The sequence below is a fragment of the Lycium ferocissimum genome, chromosome 11 (assembly GCF_029784015.1).
Source record: "Lycium ferocissimum isolate CSIRO_LF1 chromosome 11, AGI_CSIRO_Lferr_CH_V1, whole genome shotgun sequence".
NCBI classification, from domain to species: Eukaryota; Viridiplantae; Streptophyta; class Magnoliopsida; order Solanales; family Solanaceae; genus Lycium; species Lycium ferocissimum.
Genome location: NC_081352.1, coordinates 16,344,293 through 16,356,697, shown reverse-complemented (window position 1 = coordinate 16,356,697; position 12,405 = coordinate 16,344,293). Strand labels below are relative to the sequence as shown.

The window sequence follows — 12,405 nt, the reverse complement described above, 5'->3', positions numbered from 1 at the left end:
AAATGGGTCATAAATGTGCAATAGTGCCACTTTTGAATAGATGTTGGAATGAGTTATGATTCTTGATACATTATAAATATGATCATGTTATAAATGGTATTGAAAGTATGGAAATCGACATTGTATGTGAATAAACGTGTTGTCGAGTTATGACTATGAATGTGGATAATTGAAGTAAAGTGTGAAGTAAGAGTAATGTGGTTGATTAAAGGCTATTGTGATGATATTGTGAATGTTATTATTAATGTTTGGGAGTTGATATATGATATGGAGGAAGTCGTGTAAATAAAGGAGATGCTGTCCGATTTTCTCTAGAATTAGTCATGAATGCTAAAGCTATCCATTATCTAATGTGAGTACGCACTTCAATGAAGGTAGAACGTGATCCTTGAAGAAGAACGTACAAGTGATAGAATAGTTGCACGGAAAGGTATGTAAGGCTAACCCTTCTTTCATAAGGCATGGTTCTTTGGCCAAATGGTTATCTTCCTACGAGTTCATGATACTCTCCAATGATCCTATCTCTAGAAGCTATTAAGCTTACGATGCTCAAATGATACGATTGTACGAAGTTCGTTATATGACGAGTAATACTCTAAGAATAGAAAGTAATGAATGACGATGGTAAAAAGGTTAAAGATAGATATAACGAAATGTATGTTTGCCCATGAGAGGCTATTGTGAACACCGAGCTTATATGGCCAGGTAGAATATAATGAATATGTATATCTATATACGACGACGCGCGCGCACCACTGCAGTTGGGTACTAATAACCCTGAGCCTTGATAGGGCCAGGCACTAAGCCTTGGTAGGGCCAGGTACGTGAAACACCGAACCTTCGTGGTCGGGTATGCTATATAATAAGCTATATGTATGACATCTACATGAGTACGAATGAGCTATATGCATGACATCTATATGAGTACGAATAAGCTATGTATATGACATCTGTATGAGCATGAGTATGAAAGGAAATATGAATACGAATACGAAAATAGATACGAAAGGTAAACGAGCAAGGATATAAATGTACGTACGCGAGTACGCAATAGAAATGGAACGTCCCTATGGAAAGGTAAGTGCTATGACGATGATGCTATTATCTCCCATCCTATGTTATTTCATATGTTGACTATTATGCTTTCACGTTGATATTGATCATGCTTTACATACAAGTACATTCTTCGTACCGACGTCCTTTTGTTTGTGGACGCCGTGTCATGCCCGCAGTGGCCGGGAGAGACAGACTTGATCCATAGCCGTATTTTCTCGGGACTACATAGCGGAGCTCCATTTCATTCGGAGTTTTGCGCCTTTTGGTATAGATTCTTTTGTGTACATATTTATGGGCACGGCGGGTCCCGTCCCGCCCATATGTTATGATATGACGTACCCTTCTTAGAGGCTCGTAGACATTGTGTATATGGTTAGACATGTTCGGCCTTGTGGCCTATATTTTGGGATATTATTTTGACAGCCTTGTCGGCTTATGTACATTTATATGGGCATAGTGTTAATGATGATATAGATGTGTTGTTGCCCGTTGAGGCTAGAATGATGATGAATGAAAAGCATGATTTAGTATGTGGCTCACCTAGATATGATGTGAAAGTATGCTAAGGGGTGGCGTTATCTTTATTTTATGTTCATGTTATGTTATGCAGTAGAGGCATGCTGAAGGCCTTGTCCCAATAAACAATAGTTTAGTGTTCAGACTCATATTCAGAGGTTTTATAGACTGGTCTAGCATGTCACATCAGATGTTCAGAGTCGTATAGCCAGTGTTGGCTCAGTACTTATTATGTTTTCAGATTTCTTCCGCACTTATGTTTCAGACAGTATTTTCAGTATTATATTTAAACCCCATGTTTTATTCAAATTTTTATGTTTAACTTATATTCCGCATTTGTATATGTCGCATGTTGATTCAACTAGCCATGTGGTTCGCTAGGTCACATGCAGTCAGGCACCAAGTGCCCTATTATGCTCAGGCCATGGTTCGGGGCATGAGAACTCACAGCCATTGAATATGCTTGATTAATCGAAGATAGTGGTATCATCATCAAGATTTGGCTCCTAGCTTGACTGAATGAGTCTATAAGCCCGATGAGATATTGAAACAACTTTAGTTTTTAAAGGTGTATTATAAAATCTTTTGATTTTTCTCAATTGCAACCTGGAGTTGGCACCAATGCTTCAAATTCTACCCAAAGGTCTTTAAGTCTTGAGAAATATGTGGACACTGAAGCAGTTCCTTGTGACAATGTTGTTATCTCTTTATGAAGATTGAAAACTGTGGATCCATCTACTTAAGTGAATCTTTTACGCAAATCTTCCCACTCAGTTTGTGCTTCAAATGCATACATTATTCCTCCTAACAAATTCTTGGCTACAGACCCCACAATCCATGAAAAAACAACCGCATTCACCCATTCCCAATGATTTCCCATTTCATAACGGAATTTATCCTTTCCAGCACTCCCATCCACTATTCCCATTTTATTTCTTCCTAACAAGGCAATTCTCATTGATATATACCAAATTGAATAATTCTCAGTACCGATAAGTTGAAAAGAAATGAGTTGAAAACCACTTACATCACCAGGATTCAAGAATAATGGATGATTGTAATCAATGGTGGTCGATTGTCCAGTGCTCGAACTCGTCATATTGATTGGAATGTGAATCGGAACCTGAGTCCTATTTTGAACCCCACTTTGAGTTATATTTTCCTGATTAGCAACCATTTTTACAGATCTTCAAGAACTGTCAAGAACACTTCGATTGAACTTGTGAAATTCGAGGAATTGAATTCTAAGTCAACTTTGCTAACTTGTAAGCTCTGATACCATGAAATAATCTGAGGATTCAACCAATCATATGAACCCTAGAAGAAGAAGAAGAAGAAGAAGAAGAAGAAGAAGAAGAAGAAGAAGAAGAAGAAGAAGAAGAAGATTAGATTGAGAGGAAGAAGAAGACAGAATTTTAGAGATAGAAATATTCAATATTATTTCATTGAATTGAGTGGAATGATACACACTTACCTACACTTAATCATCCAACTAACTCATCCCTTAAGCCTTTTCTAAAGTTAGTTAAGACTTCTAACTAACTTCTTGATTATGATTAGGACAGGTAGTGTGAAAATACTAAACTGCCATTTCTACTTTATACTAGTATCCTCAACAAAGACAAACTAAAGATAGAATTTGATTTAAAAAATCGAGGATTGTTTGAATAGCCAACAAAAAACATATAGAACCCGAGATGAACATCTCATCGAACAATCCGTAAATGAACCGGATCACCTCCAAAGAACAACAAAATGGAGCACAAGATAATAAATCCACAAGAAGAAGTTTTCCCTAATAAATCCTAATTCTTGAAAATAGGTAATCCAATATTGAACGCGAACCAAGAGGTCCAATTATCTCTTGAAAGGAGTTTTCTAATGTCTCAACATGTAAAAATTCTAACCTTAACTAATGGGATGATTATAAGTATTTATAGTGATGAATGAATATAAAAATTAAACGATCAAGTATCCTTGAAAACTCGTTCTAAGTTGGTCCATTTGCGTTGTGCTTTCTTGTTTAGCGTTGCAACATAAATTTGCAGTGCACTCAACTTAGATCTGTGTTACACTTGGCAGATTGCTAAAAAATAATACCGAATTACTCTGCGCAAAGTTGCAGCTTTGAACCTTGTACAGATCCAACAATCTTGAATCTTGACTTGTAACTTGTCTATGTCGTATTCTTTTCATGAATCATCAAAATACCTCTCCAAACATCTTCTAACCAATTCTTGAATAGCATGCAACTCCATAACGTGCTTTCCTTAAGCGTTCTTGGTCTTGGAACGAGTCAACAATCCTTGAGATATCTCGGGATCCTCCACAATATGTTTCGCGCCATCCGGACTTTCCATGATGGTACTTTCAGTTGTTTGGTTCATAGATGATATTAGTGTTTGTTTTCATGGCAACATTTCTTACTGTTAGGGGGTTTTTTATATAAATTTGTTACTGCAAATTATACGTGCATTATGTCAACTTAATGTGTATGATAATTACAGTCTTTCACATTCATCCATTTATTATAACTTCCATAATTACAAAATCCAAGTTAATGTGTAGAACTTTAACTTATACAAGTCGTTGGAGTTCTTGTAAATTTAATTAATTAAGCAATTATACAAGTCGTCGGAGGTATTGTAATTTTAATTAGTAAAGTCATGATCACAAACTCAATTATTCAACTTGAGCCATTCAAAAACGAGCCTAATTTGTCAATGCCAACCATGTTTAGAGGAAAAAAAATGTAAGTAGCTCCGCGTTTAATATGGTCAACTTTGTAGTTTGTCAATAATGTATTCTACTTTTGGATAGAAAAGAGGAAACCAATTGATTCCCTTGAATACAACCGGAAAGGCCGAGGATTTCAATCAACTAGAAATCAAAAGGTATGTGTATGCAAGTTCATTTGTATCAAGTACTATCTCTTGTTTTCTTTTTTCTCCTTCACATCTTTGTACTCGGAGAAACTGCGAAAGTTTTCACAACTTGGATTATCTATTTCGTGGCTCACAAGAAATCATTCCATCGATAAAATCATTAGGAAAGTAATTTTTCTTTATTGGACTCTCAGTTAGCTGACCAGAAATCAAATTTTCTAGCTGGTCTGACGAAACCACTTCTTGGTCTATTTTTTTTAGCAGTGTAGCTTTACTTTTTGGGATGAACAGAGCTGTCTTTTGAGTTATCTATCAATTTTATGTTTCCTAACAAAGTTCGGCCTTTTGATTTTATTATTTTTGACAGGAATAAAAGTAAGTTATCTAGAAATTAAGTTGGTTATCAAATTATTACCTCTTTGTGATATTACCACCTCTACAAAAATGTTTCAGTGAAAATTCACTCAAAACGTTGTGTCAGGCTCTGAAAGCGTACTGTGCTATAAAGGGAGATCACGTTGGAAGATTCACACTGAGAAGATCCTGAGTTAAGTTTGTTTTAATCTAGGCCAAATCCATCGATAGACACATGTGGTCGTTCGATTCTTTCACTTGAACAACTCAATTAAACCTTGTTTCATTTAGACACCTGAGGTAGGATCCGACAGTGCCATTTAGACATTTTTCGCTCAATTAGCCAAATTTACAAAGTGTGTGCAATACACTCACTGCTGATGTGGCAAATGACGAATAAAATGAGGACATGTGTCTTTTTTAATTAAAAAACACTATTTTAAAATATTTAATAACAAATTAAAAGTAACTATCAAAAAGAAAAGAAAAACTTGATTTACACTCAATCAGAAAAGGACACATTATTAACAAAAAGAAAAAGAAAGAAAGGACACATTCAAAATTTTGAAATGAATAGTTGTTCTTGGTGTTCTTCACCATCTTCATGTTGTCCTTGTTACAATGACAATTTTAATCCAAATTTTCAAGAGAAACTCCTCCAAATTTGTTATAACTTCAGCTAAAGATTCCCCACGAAGACTCAAAGACAATCCAACATTAATTTCTCAAAATTTTCATCAAATCATTTAACCCATTTTAAACCTTCAAGCTTCTAATGACTCCATTAATGGCACTTTTTTTTTAATCTTTTTGGAATTTCATTTTCCTTTTGTTTATTAAATAGATTTATCCAAAGAAAAATCATCTTTCTTGTCCCGTAAACGCTTAGGGAGAAAGAAGGTGGTGGCAGTCTTGATTTTTTCCGGTGAACAACATAGCAATGGTGGAAGGTTTGTTAATGGTGGAAGGTTTGTTAAATGGAGAAGAAAGAGAAAAAGAATAAAGAAGAAGAAGGAAATAAAAAGAATTTAAAAAAAAAAAGCTTTTGGGCTCTTCGCGCGCCAGTTTGGTGTGGAAATCACATAAGTTGCTAAGTCAGCGAAAAGTGTCTAAACGACACAGTCGGGTCCTACCTCAAGTGTCTAAATGAAACAAGGTTTAATTGAGGTGTTCAAGTGAAAGAACCGGACGACCACAGATGTCTATCGATGGGTTTGGCCTTTAATCTACAAAAGGTAGCAAATTCTCATGCTTCTTTTCCACATGCTTAAGATTTTTAATTTCTTTTGTTTAAAAATTTCCACTTATCTTCTTCTTATATTATAATTATAATTAAACTAGGGGCCATTTGCATCTTTTAACCTATTTTTTGTTGGTCTTTAATGCTTTCCCCTCAAGCCAACCAAATTTTTTGCGGGGTTGCATCATAAATATTCCATAAGTTATGCCCCACGTCTTTAAATATCTTATGTCTCGGTAGGTATAAGTTCGATTTTGAAGGACAAAAATTAAAGACCAACCCATTTGAAGGGCATTCCGTGTAGGGCAATTCACACGATTGCCCTATCTTGGGGTGGTCTTTAATTTTTGCCCCTCAAATCGTTGGTCTTTAATTTTTGCCTTTTGGCAGTTTAAGTAATAAAAAAGTAACCGAAAAAAACCCCTGACATTGAAAAAAAAATGGATCTATGATCTAATTTCGCAAGACAATGTTTCATAGAAACTATGTTTATTCGGGCAAAGTCAAATAGAAAATATGCCTTGTCCGGCATAGTTCTGTAGGATAACTTAATTTCTACAGAACTATATTAGACAGGACATAGTTTCTATGTAAGTTTGCCCGAGTTTCTATAAACTTATACCTGATAACTTAATTTCTACAGAACTATGCCGGACAAGGCATAGTTTTTATGTAACTTTATTCGAATAGGCATAGCTCTATGAAACATTGCCTTGCAAAATTGTTTTTCTTTTACTCTGTTGGGGTTCGAACTAAGAATCTTTGTTTTCGTAGACCAGGGAATAAGGGTACTTTGACCCCCAAGTTTTCATTGAAGTTGGTGCAAAAATTAAAGACCAGCGGTTTGAGGGGCAAAAATCGAAGACCAGTCCATATGAAGGGAAATCCGCGAAAAAAAGAAAAAAAAAAAAGAACCGTAAAATTTCTTCTTAAACTAGACGAGTGAAGCCGAATGCTACGTCCAGGCCCGAGCTCGATATCGGGATATTAGTTTATATTATTTTCACAATTGGATGCCTATACTTTAAGGGATAAATTATGCCAGCAAAGATGTCTAAGACAAGCTTTGATTATAAATACAGTCAGACCTCTTTATAACAACGATTATAAAAAATAAAAAAATAAAAAATTGAAACCACTACTTATCCTCTCTATAACAATTTTTTACCTATAACAATTATGATTATCTTTATAGCAATACACCCTTTGTAAAATTACCTTTATAACATTATCTTTATTTTGCGCAATATATTGACCATATTTATAGAATCTCTAACATTACCAATAATCGGTCTAAAGATTTTGACCAGATATTTTAATACGCCATTTATGATTAGAAAAAAGATATTACTACTTTTCGCTTTCTGAGATTCAAACTGCATGAACTTTGACTAAGATGTGTTTTTTCACCAATTGATATGAGAAAAGTTGCAAGTTATAGTATTTTTCACATAGTTTTCAAATATATAAATTTGAATTTAAAATATTGAGTTAACCTAATCTAATTTAGCTTCAAAGTTTAGTCAAACTGACTCTCGAAAAACAAAAAATATTACATAAATGGGACAGAGGGAGTTTATGAATATTTATATTTTCATATTAAAAGATTTTCCCTAGTATACTAAGTGTATATAAAGTGTGACAAAGCTAGCATTTGGTATTAAGGTTTTCCACGTACAAAGCTTTCCATTTTATATAAAGAATACATATTTTCCATTGGAAATATTTTTATATCATTAAGAACTGAAAAAAAAATTATTTTTGGATAATTTTGCATCACTATAAGAGCAAAAAAATGTCAAAACAAAAGAGGCTGTTAGTCTGTACTCCCATACATAATTTCACAAGGATGTGCTTTGCTAGGAATGCCATTGATAGCAAACTTTTCATTTACAAATAACTTAGCGATTGACTAGCAGATACAAATAACTTAGCAGTGGACTCAACTGATTTCACTTTGTTTCAAGCTGGTAGCCTGGTATGTTTACCCAAAAAAGATACAGTTAAATTTGTTAATGGTTTAAAGAATATGTGAGTTGATTTGTTATGAACATGAATAAGGAATAAGAAACAAGTAAGGAAATCAGATAATTGTAATGCAGGTTAATAATAAAATTAGCCTGGCCATATGAGCTCAGAGGAAATCCTTTGTTGAATATCACTCTGGTTAAACACTTAGCCTTCAAGAACTTTTGTAAACTCGGTACTTAAACAATAACAAAAGAACAATAATTTTTGCTTATAACTGAATACGTAGATTGTAGATTGTTATGCTGTAAAAGATGGATGCCTACTATATTGAGCTTAAGCTCCTTTTATAGGTGATAATAACTAGCACTGAGCTGTAAATCGTGCTCAATAGTGAGCAATAATAACCAATAAATGTCACTTAAATGTAGAAGTGTAACGTCCAGCTCTAAATTTGGACCAGTTGCGTAACGTTCTATATTCATAAATGACCCATATCAACTGCTTTGTAACACTAGCTCCGGGTCCGCATGAAATCGTTCCCTTTGGACTCAATCAATCATCACGCCATTTTTCAACCTTGCCTGTCACTTGTCTATCTTCCTTCGTGCCACGTGTAACGCTATATTTCCGACTTGATCCTCATAAAAAACTAATCAAAACAATTCATTATACGCCACTTATAACTTGTAATTATATATAAGATAATTTTACAAGTATAAATAATACAATGAAATAAAAGCTATTATGAAATGCAAATCAATTCTAACATCTTAACTTTCAAACAATAAAAAAACCACAATCTCTTAAAACAATAGGGAAAACAACGATTTTAGTCCTTGTATTATTAGATTATTCCTATTTTAGTCCTTGTGTTATTAAACTAAGCACATTTAACCTTCAATTAAATGAAGTGTGCTACTTTTGTTCCTTAAGCTAACAGACGTTAACTTTTCGTTAACCTTTCATATTTTATTTCCTTTAGCCCCATATTGTCTGACATATATTGCCGTATACATTTCAATTTAAGCATACTGAATTCAAAACAATTAGATCATCAGTTCCACATGACAGTTACAGTGATTGATACCAAAACTAGAAAATATTTAATCCCAAATTAAGCTTCATTCTAATGAATTTGCCTATCAATAATATATCAAATTGAAATGGCATGCCTGCAAAGCCTCGACGTTGTGCCTCGACGTAGCACAAATATGGGTCTGCGTACATAAAAGACTTGCCCCAGGGAAGGTCCCCGAAAAGCCATCTCCATTGGTATCACTCAAAGGGGAAGCATCAACCTCCCTACTTTCCACCACTTTGACTAACCCCGACCATGGTCATCTTCCACTGTTTGCCGACTATATATAGGCCATCATACTAGTATAGTTACCGGAAGATTTTGCATCGGGCTGAGTTGTAAACATCAGTACAACTGAATTTTGCCTCACATGGCCATCCATGGTCAAGAGAGCTCTTGCCTGCCGGCCGGAAGCAATCAACCATTAGAAGCGAAAATTTCAGCTTCGTAGTCATTTATCCAAGAATTATTCCTTCTATGCAACCCAAGATTCAAATACAGCCTTATGTTTTTCACCCACTCATTCTTTTTTTAGCAGCAAAAAAGAAAAGGCATTGAGATAGTTTGCTAAGCATGATAGTCTCATTCTGAAAGAAAAGAAAACGGTAACATATCAAAAGTTATAACGCCCGTTACCTTGAGGGATTGAAATCACACACTTCATTTAATTGAAGGTTAAATATACATAGTCCAATAACACAAGGACTAAAATAAGAATACTGTAATAATACAAGGACTAAAAATGTTGTTTTCCCAAAAGAAAATTACTATCAACTATTCATTTTATCTCCCTACAAGCAAATAATCAATAAACTTTATCAATGTTATAATTAAAATGTAACTCCTTCATGAATAAAAATAAAATTGCTTTCAAATATCGAAATATTAATCTATGATAATTTTGATATATAGGACAAAAGAACAATGACAAGTGAAAATATACAATTCGGCTATGTATTTTTTAAAAAAAATTAATAAATTATACTCCCCCTCACGATGGTCCCAAATAGTAAATATTCAATACTACGACTTGTTATCTGAGTTACACCCAATCTTCTTATTTCTAGAGATGAAAAACTATTAAGTATCATTCATTTGTTAAAAATTATGAGGATCAACAATTTTGATTAAGGAATTTAACATATAATTTGTGTAAGGAATGTTAGGCGAGCCCCGAGCGTTGGGCGCTAGGCTTGTTTAGGGCATGATCCTCATAGAAATTAAGCCCCGCACGTGAGCCCCGGGACGTTTTTCCAATGCCCCGCCCTGAAGCGAGTCCCAGGGCGAGTCCTAAAATTGTCTTTTAGAACACTGGTTAGAATGTAAGCTTTACATTCGATAATTTGTTTACTCTATAGCATTTCAAAACGCCTGAGTACATATAATTCTAAATCTTAGCATAACATTTGTGGAGAAAAAGTATATTTGACTGATGAATTTCTCTCTGTCGATTTACGACAATGGTGACATTAAATCAGGGGGCTGACTAGACTGTCCGGATTTTCTTTTTAATCGGTTTCGAGCCTAGCAATCAGTCCCTAGTATTACAACGTTATTTTCAAAGGAAAATCCTCCAATGCTTGTATAAGAAACTTGGGCATCACTTGACCCTTTCTTTGGCAGTCCCCAGTATTTTATTTGAGTTCAGCGTCTTGACTTTATATCTGACATCGAATGGGCAATCTCTGGCACATCCATCGATCCCTTCTCGCTGTTTTTTTCCTTGCAATTCATTTTTTCTGATTATTTCTCCATTTAAACTAATACTTTTTATGTTACTTTACCGGTTTAAAAAAAAAAAAGTAATATGTTTTATGTTTCTCCCTCATTAAAAACTTTGCCGGAAAAGCCCTTTTTGGGATAAAAATCGGTCGAAGGGAAAAAGAGTGCAGCATGTATTTTCAGTATTTTGCGAACGGTCTTCTCATGCTTTCAAGTGCTTTCTTTTTCCGTGGAAAGACAAATCATTTTTTACCTGCAACAAACGTTAGTGCTAAAAGAGAACAACTTTACTAAATCAGAAAACATACCATAAATTTAATTCCACCTCAAATAACATGATGCGAACTTCCTTTTTGTTGCTATAGTAGCTCGTTCCAATTTTAAGCTTTCTTTTTAGGTCGCTTTTTGAGTCTCTGCTATTATGGGTAGCTTTCCTGTAACACCCAATTTTGCTTTGGTGATACCAAACCACATGGTCCAGTAACTTTTTTTTTTTTTTTGAAGTAACGGACAATTCGTGACTTCCTTTTCTTTTCCAACTACCGACATCTTACACTTCATTGGATTCACTCCATTTTTCTTAGCAATCTTGATGCCGAATATTCCTTCCACCGCTAATCGTTTCCCGGATGCATTCAATTCCATCCGATGTTGGAAATTCTATCTGCTTGAGTAGTGTCAAAGGCACTTCCTTCATATCGTGAATAGAAGGCCTCCCAAAGATATCATTGCATTCCATGCCACCGTTTACAACATAGAACCTTGTATTTTTGTCACACCTCCCGCATTAACTGATAATACGATCTCCCCGTTCGCCGTTTCACTTGCTTTATAGAATCCACTGAGTACTTTTGCGGATAGTGTTAGCTCACCCATCATTGCTAGTTGTTCAATGACCCCTCATTGAATGACGTTGGCCGAACTACCTAGATCAACCACAACATTCTTAATTCTACAATGATTAATCATAACAGAAATTACCAGAGTATCAAAGTGGGGTGAAATTAAGTCTCTCGCATCTTCATCGGTGAACGCTATTATGCTCTCCTGTATAAATCCTCGGGATCTTTAATCATGTGCTTCCAACAACCTATCTTGTTTTGCTACAAAGGATGTCTCTGCATCTTCGTGAGTCCATCAATTATCACATTAATCACATGACGCGGCTCAACCGGAACCTCCTGCTTGCTCGAATCCCTATTCTTACCATAATTATCTTTAGCCTTATCACTCAATAACTCCCTTAAATGACCATTATTTATGTTATATCTCGCATTTTGTACGTCGGAATATTTTAAGGTAGTTGCGACAAGTTAAAGACAAGGCTATTTTTCCGATTTTGTTTTAAGACATAAGTTGCTTATGAATTTTGTTGGATGGAAATATTAAGGAATTTGGGGTTAAAAGTGAATTAGGGGAAGTTAGACATTTTATGAAATATGGGACCAAGAGTGAAGTTTTGGAAATTCCAATTCATGAAAAAAAAATCATGTGGCCATGCACATGACTTGTGGGCCATAGGCCACATGTATGAGATATAAGTGTAATATTAGATGACTTATTAAGTCATCTTCATCATTTTT

The 12,405-nt window shown here is 34.8% G+C and overlaps 1 protein-coding gene across 1 annotated transcript; it reads right to left on the bottom strand.

Annotated features, from left to right (window-relative positions):
• Nucleotides 1–2,311: 2,311 nt before the first annotated feature.
• LOC132038069 (uncharacterized) lies at nucleotides 2,312–2,749 on the bottom strand. Its single transcript, XM_059428795.1, has one exon. The coding sequence runs from the start codon at nucleotides 2,747–2,749 to the stop codon at nucleotides 2,312–2,314; it is 438 nt and encodes a 145-aa protein (XP_059284778.1).
• Nucleotides 2,750–12,405: the final 9,656 nt, after the last annotated feature.